This window comes from Mya arenaria, chromosome 3 (genome assembly GCF_026914265.1).
Source record: "Mya arenaria isolate MELC-2E11 chromosome 3, ASM2691426v1".
NCBI lineage: Eukaryota > Metazoa > Mollusca > Bivalvia > Myida > Myidae > Mya > Mya arenaria.
Genome location: NC_069124.1, coordinates 28,878,923 through 28,895,696, shown reverse-complemented (window position 1 = coordinate 28,895,696; position 16,774 = coordinate 28,878,923). Strand labels below are relative to the sequence as shown.

General features: G+C 34.4%; 1 protein-coding gene across 1 annotated transcript in view; it reads left to right on the top strand.

Moving 5' to 3' along the window:
- The window catches only part of LOC128225926 (receptor-type tyrosine-protein phosphatase epsilon-like), a 122,210-nt gene that overhangs the window by 41,972 nt on the left and 63,464 nt on the right, over positions 1-16,774 (top strand). Inside the window, exon 5 of the mRNA XM_052935820.1 lies at positions 12,742-12,963. Within this exon, the coding sequence (XP_052791780.1) occupies positions 12,742-12,963 (222 nt within the window). The remainder of the gene's footprint in view (positions 1-12,741; positions 12,964-16,774) is intronic.

Genomic DNA, 16,774 nt, shown 5'->3' with positions numbered 1-16,774 from the left:
AGCTGACACCCAATTTGCGGTGGTAATGAGTGTTTTTGGCCTGTATTAAAGTAGTCCTGTTAATCTTCAAACTACAGTGACGAGACTTTTCCTGCATACTATTAGATAACATCCAAACAGTTTTCTGCATGGTAGCCAAGCCGAACAAGTAGTATTTCATCAGGCTTTTCTACCCCCACCCACCCCACTACACAAGATCTAAATCACGCGCAATATCGTGCAAACTCGAGTGACACAGCACAATATAACTTTCGTCAAATCGTTGTTAAATAAATACAGTTTAATCTCAAGACAGCCGTGTAAACAAATTATTTTACAACGAAAACACTTGATATTAGGGTAGGCATATATATTATTCTAATATATTCGATGTGTTTTATTTAGCTTTAGGTAAATCGTAAATATGCAATAGCCTACCTTTGCCGATTTTTTTTTGGTTTGGAAACGATGTTCTCAAACGAAAGTTAAATGAATGTATGTGTTTTATTTAACTGTAATGAAAGGCCAAGAAGAAGATTCTTTTCGCGGGTTTGTAAAAACTGTGTAATTATTTAGCTTTATTGTATGCACCATCTATAATAACGTTATCATGATTTCTTTTGGTATTGAGCCAACGAGATTGTTTATGTTTTATTATGTTATTATTTATAAAATCATTATTTCTAAGGCAAATATATAGAGGCATTTTGTTGATTTCAGTATTTTATTTCACGAGTGTCATAGAAAACATGTTTATAGTTTTTCTATGATCATGAATACAATCCTAAACTGAAACCAACATATTTTCGGAGAGGAAACCAACTTATTTTGAAGTTTTATTAATATTATTATTTTGATTTATTTTCTCAATAACCCCATTTTTGAAAATAATGCTTTTTACGTCACTATCCGTCGGACACCCCTCACGCAAAATTATAGCTCATGATTTAATTGTCATTTTTACCGGTTCGCTGGTAAAACTTTCTCCGATATTTTGTTGATTGTTTATTATTTACTCGTTTTTAGTGCAAATATTTTATGAATGTTACTCAATGAACTTTTTTCAATGCATCTATGTTCTAAATAATTACAGTTAAAGCACGAAAGCACTTTTAAATTAAACAGGGCATGAATAAATGACCAAATACTACGCCGTCATTTATTGCATGAACATTTGAAAGGCCTTACGTGTTAGCAAAACACTTGCGGATAATATTTGGCGAAAATGTTTTGCCTAATTTTAGAGTATGTTTAATAGTCATCAATCACAGTCGAGATCAGTCTGCTTCTTTCGTTTTCAAGGTAAAAAGAGAAGGCCTGGGTGGGGTAATATGTTAATGTTGTGTGAATTTCCCGGGACAGTTCAGTTTGACATTGAATATCGACGGACGGGTTTTGCTCTCTGTGTACATGTGGTTGCCTGGATTTCTATCAGAAATGTTTACTTTACCGCGTTCCAGTATAGCTGGAAAGTACTGTCTTTACTGTACGGTCAGTTTGACCACAGTTGACCAATAGGTGATTGAGTTTTGTTATGAGGGGTCGAGTTATCCGATAGAAAGGATTAACGGTATAGACGGTGATTTTGGAGACGAAAATTGATTCAGTTCTAGCATGCACAGTGGTCTGGACATTTCGGTTTTCTTTAATTTTCAAAATTGATTTTATTGAAAAATGTATGTTATATTGATAGCTTTACATATTTTTGGGGTTTTCTGTTTTTGATAAATACATGTAGTATAATTGTGTAAGAAATGATGCCTTAGGTATATTAGAATAATATTGATTAGAAGTGTTAATAAGAATAAACGGGTGCAGTTTTCCAGAGCATTTTTACACCATACTATTTGTGTGATTTTTTATCTCTGGTTTTTACTCTGGCCTATTGTATAAGAAAAGCTTTCATTTGAATATATATGCTTTCAAGATATCTGTGATTTGTGTACAAAAAAAATTGGACTAACCCTACTTTGTCATATTGTCAAGGAGCATGTTCCATGCTTGTATGCAACTGTGAAACTCTCATAAATATATAGATATACATATTCTGATATTGACAAACATGCTTGCTGAATAAAATGTCCTTAGCATTTGTGCACGCTATCGGCCAAACAGATATATTTGTTGAGTTGTTGATTTAAGTATGGATATTAGGGTGAAGTAAAGTATAAACTGAGTAATGGAAAGACTAATAGTAAACAGGTTTTCGATACCATCCAGTGCATACTAACGGATTAAGACACAGTGACTATGTATATACGACTATACCTCCAGCAGAGCTATTGAAAAAGTGTCTTCTTACGGTTGTAAGCGGACCGTGCATGAGAATTTCGAGGAATGCCAATAGCCGACACATTGTATTTGAAAAGGACATGATAATAATCTGATGTTTTTCTTTCGGAATTTTTTTTTTCTATTTTACTATTTAAATCAGTATTTATTTATTTATAAATGCATTTATTTGTTCACTTATATATACAATACACTTATCGTCGTATAAGTCACATAAATAAACTGTTTTATCGAGGACAACATTCAATAACTAGCAAGTGTTTAACTGAATAATGCTGTAATTCATCCGCATGATTGTAATTGCACGGTTTAGATCCGCCTCCTTGTAACCGCTCATATATTGGAGCTAATGTACAGACGAAGAAAACCTCTCAAACATCGCGCAATTGTCACGAACAACGTGCAACCAGCAAATGTCTCTGTGCAATCGATACCTTTCTCGTCAAGCTCATCTTCTTTATCAGCTAATATATATGGCTTGGGCTTCAGCGAAATTTTCCTTGTTGGTTTATCACTTGGTTAATTACTATCAGTAAGTTTTTTAATGTATTTAACAGGTGTCGCCTTTCTTGTTCTTTATTTTTTAGGTCTTTTTAGGTCTTCTTCAACATTGATTTACGATATGTCCTACTGAGCGGATACTAAAGGGTATTCAACTGAATCTTCAAACAGATCAAATTCAAATGGGATAGCAGAATAAACGGATGTAAACACTTCGCTTTTAGTTTGCTGAACTAATACATTTATTTGTTATCTTAAATTGTTCAGATGCAAAAAGAAAACTACTTGAAATATAAATCCAGAGCAAAAAAGGCAGAAAGAAGCCTACTTCGAAAATAATAATTGAACATTATGATTTATTCATTTACTAATTTCTCATATATATATAACTACACATGTTAGACTGGAATATCACAGGCCTCGGAATCTGCTACTGGAAGTGTTGTTTCTAAACTACTGTTTACATCTCGCTTCACTTGTTGTTGGATTTCAGGTACGTTCATATCTATGTATAAACGCAATTCATATGTATAATTTATGTTTGCACTGAGAATATTAACACAATAATATTTAACAGTTTCTTAAAAATTATCAACACATATTTAACTGACTGACGATTGCTAGCTATCCTGATCCCTGATCCTACCACTGATTCTACCACTGACATGACCTGTCCACTGATTCTAAAACTGACATGACTTGTTCACTGATTCTACAACTGACAAGACCTGTCCATTGATTCTACCACTGACATACCCTGTCCACTGATTCTACAACTGATATGACCTGTCCGCTGATTCTACCACTGACATAACCTGTCCACTGATTCTACCACTGACATGACCTGTCCACTGATTCTACAACTGACATAACCTGTCCACTGATTCTACCACTGACATGACCTGTCCACTGATTCTACCACTGACATAACCTGTCCACTGATTCTACCACTGACATGACCTGTCCACTGATTCTACAACTGATATGACCTGTCCGCTGATTCTACCACTGACATAACCTGTCCACTGATTCTACCACTGACATGACCTGTCCACTGATTCTACCACTGACATGACCTGTCCACTGATTCTACCACTGACATAACCTGTCCACTGATTCTACCACTGACATGACCTGTCCACTGATTCTACAACTGACATGACCTGTTCACTGATTCTACAACTGACATGACCTGTCCACTGATTCTACCACTGACATGACCTGTCCACTGATTCTACAACTGACATGACCTGTCCATTGATTCTACCACTGACATAACAAGTCTACTGGTTCTACTACTGACATGAACTGTCCACTTATTCTACCACTGACATGACCTGTCCACTGATTCTACAACTGACATGACCTGTCCACTGATTCTACCACTGACATGACCTGTCCACTGATTCTACCACTGACATGACCTGTCCACTGATTCTACCACTGACATGACCTGTCCACTGATTCTACAACTGACATGACCTGTCCATTGATTCTACCACTGACATAACCAGTCTACTGATTCTACTACTGACATGAACTGTCCACTGATTCTACCACTGACATGACCTGTCCACTGATTCTACAACTGACATGACCTGTCCACTGATTCTACCACTGACATGACCTGTCCACTGATTCTACCACTGACATGACCTGTCCACTGATTCTACCACTGACATAACCGTTCCACTGATTCTACAACTGACATGACATGTCCACTGATTCTAACACTGACATGACCTGTCCTCTGATTCTACCACTGACATGACATGTCCACTGATTCTTCAACTGACATGACCTGTCCACTGATTCTACCACTGACATGACCTGTCCACTGATTCTAACACTGACATGCCCTGTCCACTGATTCCACAACTGACATGACCTGTCCACTGATTCTACCACTGACATGTCCTGTCAACTGATTCTACCACTGACATGACCTGCACACTGATTCTACAACTGACATGACCTGTCCACTGATTCTACCACTGACATGACCTGCACACTGATTCTTAAACTGACATGACCTGGCCACTGATTCTACCACTGACATGACCTGCACACTGATTCTACAACTGACATGACCTTTCCACTGATTCTACCACTGACACGACCTGTACACTAATTCTACCACTGACATGACCTGTTCACTGATTCTACCACTGACATGACCTGTCCACTGGTTCCACAATTGACATGACCTGTGCACTGATTATACCACTGACATGACCTGCCAACTGATACTATCACTGACATGTCCTGTCCACATTTTCCACAACTGACACGACCTGTTCACTGATTCTACCACTGACATGACCTGTCAACTGATTCTACCACCGACATGTCCTGTCCACTGGTTCAACAACTGACATGACCTGTCCACTGATTTTACCACTGACATGTCCTATCCACTGGTTCCACAACTGACATGACCTGTCAACTGATTCTACCACTGACATGAACTGTCCATTTATTCTACCACTGACATGACCTGTCCACTTATTCTACCACTGACATGACCTGTCAACTGATTCTACCACTGACATGTCCTGTCCAAAGGTTCCACAACTGACATGGCCTGTGCATTGATTCTACCACTGACATGACCTGTCCACTGATTCTACCACTGACACTACCTGTCCACTGATTTTACAACTGACATGACCTGTCCACTGATTCTACCACTGACACTACCTGTCCACTGATTTTACAACTGACATGACCTGTCCACTGATTCTACCACTGACACTACCTGTCCACTGATTTTACAACTGACATGACCTGTCCACTGATTCTACCACTGACACTACCTGTCCACTGATTTTACAACTGACATGACCTGTCCACTGATTCTACCACTGACACTACCTGTTCACTGATTTTACAACTGACATGACCTGTCCACTGATTCTACCACTGACACTACCTGTCCACTGATTTTACAACTGACATGACCTGTCCACTGATTCTACCACTGACATTACCTGTCCACTGATTTTGCAACTGACATGACCAGTCCATACTTATTATCCCCACCTTGTTTCGTTTAGCTACTCGCACCGTGTTTGCTTTTTATCTCACTTAAATACAAGATAAATATGATGTACGTCAAGTCGGCGCTATATAAATTGAAAAAAAGTTGTTCTTTACATCAATGATAACATGTTAGGTTAATAGTCGATAGACATTATTGTTGATAATACTGTAACAGTATATTTGTTTTGTGAACACTATACTGTTATGAGTAAATTGAATGATTCCAAATAAAGACTGTACACTATGAGGGAATGATCTGGAATATTTATTACATTGAATGACATTTGCAAAACAAATTTGCCATAAAATCTTCATCTATTCGGGAAAATGTTAATATTTAAAAACAATAATTAAAAAAGATATTCAGGGCCGTTAAAATGTATGACTTCGTTATCAATTAAAGTATACAAGTTTTAAAACACACTGCACTTCACAATTTACCGTGCAACGTGGAAAAGCATAGTCTGCAACTTATGAACTGTTTCCTTAGTTTAATCTACATTTTGGAAATATCAAATTGAGCCCTCCAGGGCGTCATCGTATGAAAACATTAAAAGCGTTGAAAGACCGTAGAGGAGACAAGTCTGATTTTACTTTTTAATCTTCTCTTCACAGGCAATTAAAATCGAACCCAATTAGTGTTTGATTGGCCAAAAACTGAAACCGCTAGGTGCCTGTCATTACATAAGATAAGGTAATGTAAAATGGTGATATTTTAATACAATTAACTTGTTTAGCAACAATCACTAATTTTAGTGAACACATTTTTATTTTCTGCGAAATAATCTATAATTACCTATTCAAGATTGTTTGGCTTGCTTTCAAATTCACATTAAAGTTGCAATCTTATAAGCGTCATTAAATAAAGATATATTTTAATTTGCACTATTTTAATTTTACATTAAACCAAAACGTTACAATTTGTAAACCCGGCGCATTTGTTCTTTTATCATGTCATGTCAAAAAGTATGTCTGACGATACCTGATTTAGATTTGCGATACTGAAATATCTAAGCAGCTTAATTATGTCTTTGTTTAATATCGTTCAATTCATTTACCACATTATATTCAGAACATATTAAACAATTTACAGTTCTTACAGTGCACTTATCTTTTAATTAGACATAAGCGAGACAAAGAATGAACGCTTCGCCATGATTTTGTTTCGTGAATATCACTTTACTATATTCACGTCAATTTATCCATGGATTGGTTTTAATTACGCTCAACGTTTAAATTGCATGAGAAAGTGTATTCATATTAAATAAATAGTCTTTAAACATAATGGGAATTTTTAATATGTATGTAAAAATATTTCATAAAGACAGCCAAGCGCAAAGTATTGAACTTCTTTTACTGTATATGTAATTACATAATCAATGCTCAAGTTAAACAAAAACTGTCAAAACAAGATTGAAACAAATTTTGAAAGGTTTAGCGCCATAGCTAATGGCAGGTTCTATTGTAAAATGGGAAACTACCCGAACTGTATGCAGTGGTATTAAATACGATCTTAGCCAGAAATTGAAAAAAAAAAACACCCCTGAACTTGTTGTATGGAATTTGGCCTGTGTTTTTTTATTTTGTGATACGTCATGCTTTTCCGTCGCATAGGTTTCTTTTTGTTATACTTAAAACATTTTTTTTTTCAATGAAGATGGCTGGATTTAGGTCCATAGGCATCAATAATTTAATTTCAATCTCATTCGTTTTGGAAATCGTAAACAGCTTAGCTAATTATGTTAATTTTCATTCTCGTTAAACAAATAGAATTATCAACAAAATTAACATTCCTACAAGATAGCACATTAAGTGCGGCCTCTGCCTCAAGCTCATTATCCGGTGATTAAGTGCAACGTCAAACTCGGCACATGTTTGTACATTAACAATGTTATTCTATGACACCCATTTGTAGTGTTACGAGCTTTTACAAGAATTGGTCAAATTTATGATAATTACGTATTTTATCTTATTGTGAACTATATTCATAAGTTCAGTTTTTTGTCCATCAACACTATTTCAACAGTACTACTAGAATACAATGCATTTATTAAACGATACCATTTACTTAATAAGCAGGTTTTTTATGGACGCACATATTCCGATATGATAATTGCACTCAATCAAGAAAGACAGGTCATTAGAATCACAAATTATTTTCCGTCATTCAAAACTCCGTCGCTTTATCAAACATGACCTAGCAATTTATATCATATGCTGGATAACAATCAAGCAATAATTTCTTAAAATTATATTATCAAAACATGATGAGGTACAGAAAAAAAAGAGCAAACAAGTTCTTTGTTTGAATTTTCCGTTTTGAAGTTTGTTTGACAGCAAAATAAAACGAATAAAATAAGTAAAACTGATTTGGAATATGTTATACTAAAAAGGGTTGTGATGCAATTCTTTTATTATCTCGATTTTTAATGTATTCTAGAAGTAATGAGATTACTCGCATTTTTGGTGTCATCACCAAAATTTGCAAAAAGCATGAAGTGGAATATGTTTTTCATGAACATCTTAGTTTCAACACCTCTACTTCAACAAAATCTCTGACGTTGGAATAACAATTAAGCTAAGCATAGGTATGCATCGTACTTGTTATATTGTCCCAGGTTGTTATGAAATAGTTTTAAGTAAGTACTGTGCCCTCGGTCTCATCCATCTAAAATATTGCAGAGTCTTTACCTTGCAGTAGATTATGTATACTAAGAAGCAATTAGATCATAGCAACATTGACAACATGACATAAGTATGCGTTGGAACTAATATGCAATTACTTTCTATGCATAAAGTACTAATTATATGCTATAAAGTTAGATTAGAGGTTTTATACTAAAATATTGCTTTGATTTTAGGATATATATTTTTTATTTAACTTCAAAAGCTTTAATACGTTACATGCAAGTACAGTCGAAACCCTTTGGCTTGATATCCCGGGGACCAGTCAAAACACTTCTAGAATCACGAATATCGAGCCAAGCGGAAATTATTACTTATAATAAAAGAAGATTGGTATTTTACGTCAAGTTCGAGCAAACGAAGAGATCGAGCCAAGCGATATCGAGCCAACGGGATTCGACTGTAAATTAATTGTGCTGAATGATGTATGCATACTGCAAAAAATGAAACATGAATATACTAGATTATTTAACACGGTCTTGTTAAATATCGATTTCAGATAGCTGCCGTTCCTTTATAACGATGTTTTAACCGAATATAAAATGGACCGAGAACTCAGCAGTCTGTTGGCTTTGTTGATTTGGAACATCGTTAGCAATGTTGCAGTATTAGGTAATTTTTCACCTACACTTTTAGTATTTCACTTCAGTTGAATCAAGTCAAAAGTATAAGTATAAATCAATTAAAATACAGTTACCTATGAGTAACAGAAAGATGAACTGGTTCAATGAACAACTTATAATCTTCCAACAAGTCAATATAGAAACTGGTTGACTAAAATTAATATGAATTCATATTAGATGAATGAATGAATATTAAAGTAAAAATTGATGTGAGAATCTAAATCGGTATAAAGTAAAAGCTTTTTGTAGTGTTAATTAACTAAACCATATTTTGTCTGACATATAAAATGTGTTATGTACACAAAACATTGCTCCAAAAGAAGCATACATCTTTGTAAATGGGCCAGTCATAAAATGTTTTGACGGGTCACGCAGAGAAGTGAATAGATAACGCGCGTTGTCAGTAAACGGTGCCACCACACGAAAAGTACTGATTGGTCTGACAGTTTATTTACAGCGATTAGAAAACATCAATCGTTTTACAAGTGAAAATGAAACTACAATCTTCTGAAACGACTGAGGCACACTTTTGGGTGCTTATTATGCCGAATCGTCGAATTATCGACAGAAGGATAATACATTCTTGGATATTTAAAAAAAACAATATCGTTTAAAAGGATTGATAAAATAATAACACCGAGCATAAGTGGTCAAAAACTACCGCTACAATGGAATAATAATACGTTGACTACAATATACAACATCCAAAAAGCATATAAACAAGGAAAACATTATGAATCAGTATGCTTTTAAAATGTCGTATTGTAAAACTTCTGAAAGTCAGAATTGTTTTTTTTTACGTTGGAGTGACATCTCGGATTATATTTGAAGGCAAATTTCAAATACCATTTGAGGCGTGTGTTTTTTGTGCAAAACGCGTACATAAATACTGCCTTATCATCCTTTTGTTTATTAAAGCTGCATTCTTACAAATTGACTTTTTTGACGACTATTTTATTGTTTGTCTTGTAATGAACCAATCTTTGCGTGAACATTTGGCAACCAGTGATATAAGACTGGTGACAAAATATCGGATCGCAGTTTTTGACATGGACGTTCAAAATTTTTGGCTGAAAAAGGTTATACACGCTGTTAGGAAAATGAGTTTTTCGGCATAAAATATTAATTTTCGAAGGTAAATGTGAAATCTGATCCTTAGTCGACTGTCTTATATCACTGGTTCTCAGACAGTTCCGCAAATAATTGCTCATTCTTAGACAAAAAAAAATGTCAAAAAGGTCCATCTGTGAGAGTGCAACTTTTACTGGTATTTCAATACATAATCGTTAAGCATACTTGAATAAATTAATGTTTTCGAAAATGACATGTGCGCAATTGTTTTTGCATGTATCTTTAGAAGTATGGGTTGGTCAAGAGCACAGAAAGTTAAATATTACACGAAACACCAACTTTGAAAACGAAGCTAAGAATTAATTTTAACATGAGAAATATTATCAAACGAGAAGAATTTTATGTACGACTGAATTACATAAACTGGCTCCAATTGCGGACGTTAGGCGTCATTTTTAAAAAAAATAAACAATTGCCTACGTTGGAGAGGACATGTATGTTAGCATCATTCACATGTTACATTGTAATCATTAGTATTAGTAATAAGTTTGTAAATGAGACTGTATAATGTCATATCATCTATCAGAACATGATTTATAAAAGTTATTTTTCGATAGAGTGGGATTCGTTTTCTGTCAATCATGTTTTTCTGTCCATGTTTAATGTCTTTACAAGTTCATGTGACTTTTTGGTATTTTCTTTTATCATGTTATCATGCCATTTTGGAAATAATAAATTCCACATTCCCGGATGTGATCAAGGACGTTCTATATATGTTTAAGATTGAGAATGCACTTTTTAGTAAACATTTAGTTTAAATTTAAAACATACAAAAATATCAATCTTCTAGTTACGCAGAAAGAAAATAGTTAATGAGTATGTCGGAGATTAATATTTATTGTGCTGAATTAGACTTTTGCTAACTTTCCTGCCTTATGCAAATTGATGCTTTGAAACATTGACGTTGCTTACCTCCAAAATGAATTCTTTAATAGTAACGTGAACAAACTTTGTAGCTGCTTAATTGAATCTAATTTATGGTTATCATATACGCTAGAAATCGCTGTCACCCAGTCGGAAGTTTGCCATTTTGCATTTAAATATATACGTAAAGTAAACAGCATGTTGTAACCTCAGCAACTGAAGTTCTTTGTTGAATACAAGCTTATGTTAATAGTTCGTAAAACAATTGTTTAAACAAAATATGTGTATTAAAAATTTTGAACCACTAATTGGTACATCGATCGATCGAATTGATGTTGAGGACAAGATATACGGCAACTCGAATGATCATATAATTTGGTTAATAATTAGGTAATTTTATGTTCAACTTGGCCAAGTCTTTCTTATGTGGTCGAAAGTAATGAGATTTTTATAATCTAACTTTAAAGTATGTAAGTTGATAAGACATTTGATTAAAATCATTATATTAAATGCCTTATCTTATTATTGATGTTTGTTTCACTTGTACGTTCATGGTTTCTACTTTTCTAGACAGGACTTGTTTTGACATGCAATCATGATAGTGACATTGGCCAGACTAATGAATGAAGTCAAATGCACTAAGGAATCATTTCTTGACGTGAATTTTGTAAATTGTCTTCCAAAAGTTCAAAACTATTGTTCACCTTCGCTTCAATTTTGTCGACTTTTAAAAAAAAAATGTCAGAGAATCCACTTACAAGTTAAACACAACTGTAATAACAAACCGTACTAATTAGTTAAAGTATCCAATACTTTTTCCTTATTATTGTTTACACATCTTTTGAAAAGCAGTCGGAAACACGAACACAGAAAGGGTTTTGACAGCATATGGAAATATTCCGTTCCTCCATTCCCGAATCTGGTGAGTTTGTCTGCCGATGAAATCGGCAGAAACTCGTATAAGGCGGATTTTGTATTGCGCATGTTTTGGTATATATTGTCGTCAACTGCAATGTATTAGAATGAACAATGATTGTCCCAGTATCGCGTTAAATACGTATTTGGTAATAATTAATATAAATGAGTAGTATTAAAGCTCCAACAGCCAAAGCCGACAAACAATAACATGAAAAGACAAGACAATTAAATATTCAATGTGTAAACATTAAAACAGAGGCTATATTTTACGATATCAATGACCAAATAAAGTGCGATATAGACAACAAGTGTTAGCTATTGGAGACGCATACACAGGATACTTTGATCAAAAACATTCCACTTAATGCATCGACCCTCTTTGGTAGGTCTATGTGTATCAGTGTTAACAAGTAAAATACAAAAAAGCAAGTGTTTTGAGCTGAATATGTTGTTTAGTAAACAAATGACTGATATAAAGATTACAACGGATATGAGTTCAAATTTTGCAAGACACACAATCATTTCGAAATCAAGCGGGGTAAAAACAAGCGCCAAATGTTGTGTAACAATTCTTTCAACCATACAAAACACTGTTCAGTCATACCAAATGCACACAAGTGCATACCGGATACCTTTGTTAGTATTTGTGTTTGTAATGTTCTTTTACAGATATTCAAATGTATCTCTGTTTTTTTTTTATTTCTAGAGACAGGAAATCCAGTGACTGGAATCGCACATCAGTCCTCAATATATCAAAATTGTTCGGCGGATAAAGCGTTTGACGGCAAAAAGAACTTCTCTGAAGAAGATGAAGAGTTGCCAACATGCACTTGCAGTGTTACTGACCCTGAGAAATCCCATCCATGGTGGGAAATGGATTTTAAGTCAATGCATTTGATTAGTTCAATAATAGTCACTGGTCGTTCAGGTACGTATGTGTATATCATTAAGTTTGTAAATATCTAAGAAGTCTCACAAGGATCACATAAGTCGCTGCTATTAATGTTTCTGAATTTCAGTATCTGGTTGAGTTTAATTTATAGCGTAAAAGGACATATCTCATACCTGAAATAATAACCATACCGTTTAATTTGTTAAATTAGAAAATGCATAAGAATGCAATAAACGTTAAATACAGAACGTGCAATGCATGTGTCTCAGCCCAATTTGATCCATTTCACTCATCAAGTGTTCCTTGGGTCTAATAAACCGGCGATTGCATACCTGTTTCGGTATGGGCATGACGAGAACTACATTACTGAAAAATATTTTGTTCACTGAATATTAAGGATATTGTAAAGTGTGATTTTGAAAAGCATGGGCATTATAACTCATAAATAGTTAAATAATGAAACAAAAGAACAGCGTGTAGCGTTAAGTTTATTAGTTTTGCTTTTATTTCTTTCAAATATGAAACACATATTTTAAATGAACGTTTGATGTTAATATACCATTAGTTCATACTGCTTACCTATAAATCGTATGTATTAATTAGTCATTAACCAGTCCTACGCATATGTACCAGAGAGCGACTGAGACTCAGCAAGGGCATATCAGCTAGTAAATCACCTATAACTGTTAATCTCCCACTAACTTCAGCTGAAAGCCCAGCCATCACAAATTGGCCCTCTTTGATCTTATCTGGGCTGGTGAAGTTGATTTCTGAAGGGTCAAGTTAATTTCTTTAGCTGCAGTTCTTCATGATATATTATTTAGTGAAGACATTCTAGAAAGTAGAAAAGTTTTATGCTTTATCATTTTAACGTTTTTTAACATTATATAAAATTGAAAGAAAAATGAATGAAATAATAAGGCAAAATGGATAAAAATTTTTTGTATATTTAGCTCACCTGAGCAAGAAGTCTGTCGTCCGTCCGTCCGTCTGTCAACAATTACTTAAAAAAAACATCTCCTCTGAAACTATGGCCAAATTCAATGAAACTTTACAGGAAGCTTCCTTGGTTAACCCTCTACAAAAATACAACAAGGGGTCACGACATCAACAACAACAACAAAATGGACGACTTCCTGTTTTGTTTTAAAAAGCATCTACCCTGTAACTATCAGACCAAATTCAATGAAACTTTACAGGAAGCTTCCTTTGGCAACCCTCAACAAAAAAAACAACAAGGGGTCACGATTTTTCAACAACAACAACAACAACAAAATGGCCGACGTTCTGTTTTGCTTTAAAAAACATCTCCTCTGAAACTCCGGTCCAAATTCTATGAAACTTTACAGGAAGCTTCCCTGATAAACCCTCTACAAAAATTCAACAAGGGGTCACGACAACAACAACAACAGCAACAACAACAAAATGGACGACTTCCTGTTTTGTTTTAAAAGCATCTACCCTGTAACTATCAGGCCAAATTCAATGAAAATTTACAGGAAGCTTCCTTTGGCAACCCTCTACAAAAATTCAACAAGGGGTCATGATTGATCAACAACAACAACAACAACAACAACAAAATGGCCGACTTCCTGATTTGCTTTTAAAAAAACATCTCCTCTTAAACTACCAGTCCAAATTCAATGAATTTTACAGGAAGCTTCCTTTGGTAACCTTCTACAAAAATACAAAAAGGGGTCGAGATTGATCAACAACAACAACAACAATCTTGCCAACATCCTGTTTTGCTTTAAACAAGAGGGTCCTGAAGGCCCTATATCTCTCACCTGATCCAATAAAGATCATCAAGAATAACATTCTGATATTCCATGAACATATGGTTATAAATGTGACCTCTAGAGTGTTAACAAGCTTTTCCTTCAATTTGACCTGGTGACCTAGTTTTTGACCACTCATGACCCAGATTCGAACTTGACCTAGAGATTATTAATATTAACATTCTGACTAAGTTTCCTGAAGATACAGTCATAAATGTGACCTCTATAGTGTTAACAAGCTTTTCCTTTAATTTGTCCTGGTGATCCACATAATCGAAGCCATCTTATACACTTTTCCAGCTTCCTGCCTGGTTTTTCAGCAACCTACTATCTTTTACTACGATCTGCTGGCCCTTTTGCTTCACAAAATCAATTTTCAGAAAGTATAAAATAACAATTTAACATTGTACACTAACTGATAGATAAAAGTTTAGGTATTCATAACAAACTATTAGTATTGAAAGTAGTTACAACACATACTCAATACGAATTGAACATTGACCGATACAAGTGTCCATAAGGATCTTTCAACGTGCAAGAGAAGTGCCCTTTCTAACCTAGCACCCTGCCCTTTACAAATTCTGGCTGGAACAATGAATCATAAGCTTGTGAAACCATTATCTCTCGTTTAATGTTATTCGAGAGTGGTACCTTGAAACCCCTCTTATGATACAAGTTCTCTTCAAAGGTGTCATAAACAAGGTGATAATAAAGCATGCTGATGACAAACATTTTTGTGAAGAAATATACAATATTATATTGCCAATACGACACGTTTTTGTATTCATTGAATGAAAAATAATAATGAAACGGAAATGTTTTAATCATTTAATTATGTTTTCATGTGTAATGGTTTTATTAAAGTTTGCATTGATCATTACGTCTTGACAATTCAAAATGCTGTTTTCTGAATTTCATTGAACACTGAATGAACAGTTCTCATACAGTTTAACTGCACAAAGTATTACTACGCACCTAGACATTTATTTTCAGACACTTCAAGGTCTTTGAAAACAACCCACTTATTTCAGCATAAGTGTACATAATTATGTTTATATTTTTATTATGAGTCATAAGTGATATCAACAAATTACTTATTCAATCAAAATTATTTCAACCTTTGTTACATAATTGTTGTAATTTGTTGAGATAAAAAATTCTTTTTAAACCAAATTGAAAGTCCCAGTCTTCATTATTTCTAGCAATTTTCATTTTCTAACCCTAGGTAAGACTGTAATCTTGAATCTTGATAGGATCATAAAACATTCCAGGATGATACTATCAGCAGCGTATGACAAGCCATGCTATTATAATTAAATGCCCATCACTGGCCAATGCATAGGAAAGTTTGGGGAAAAGTGGAAATCTGGTACATATGCGTAGGACTGTAACAAGAATAACTAATACAGCCATCTATTATCTAAAGGGACGCCTTCTATATCTTAAGATAAAATCGTACACTTATGTTTATTTTAGTACCTATTATGACAGTAATTATGATATGTATAAAGAAATATGTATATATAGTCAAGTATTGACAAAATACCTATTATAACTTTATTGTAATAGTGTACGTTATATCTTCTTTTGGAGGTTGAGCACATCCCGCCCCTCCCCCACACACCCCTAAAAAGCGGGCAGTAAAATGCCTCCAAATTGTACGTGCACTGTGGTTATTATTTAAAGCGGTATTCATATCAGTGTGAATGCAAGTTCATGCATGTCAAACTCCTGTTCTCTGATTTGCTGCTTATATTCAGGGAGTTATATCTATCTCTGTATAATGCGATCCACAAAAATGTATGTGCAAAAGTCGATGTACGTTCTTGTTTTAACTTTCATCAGATACATTTAAGACTTTTTTACTTTCCCAATTTGACTTGTAAACAGTTAGCAATTACTGGTGTTCTACCTCGAACAATTTTCAATGCATCGTTTTAAACTGGTCATTATATAACAAAGTCAACCTAGCATGACTTCGCATATTCATATTTATATGATTTTGACGAAAAAAGGCAAAACAAATCATCTATCTATGTTGTTCATTGACAACGCTCGCAAGAGTCGTA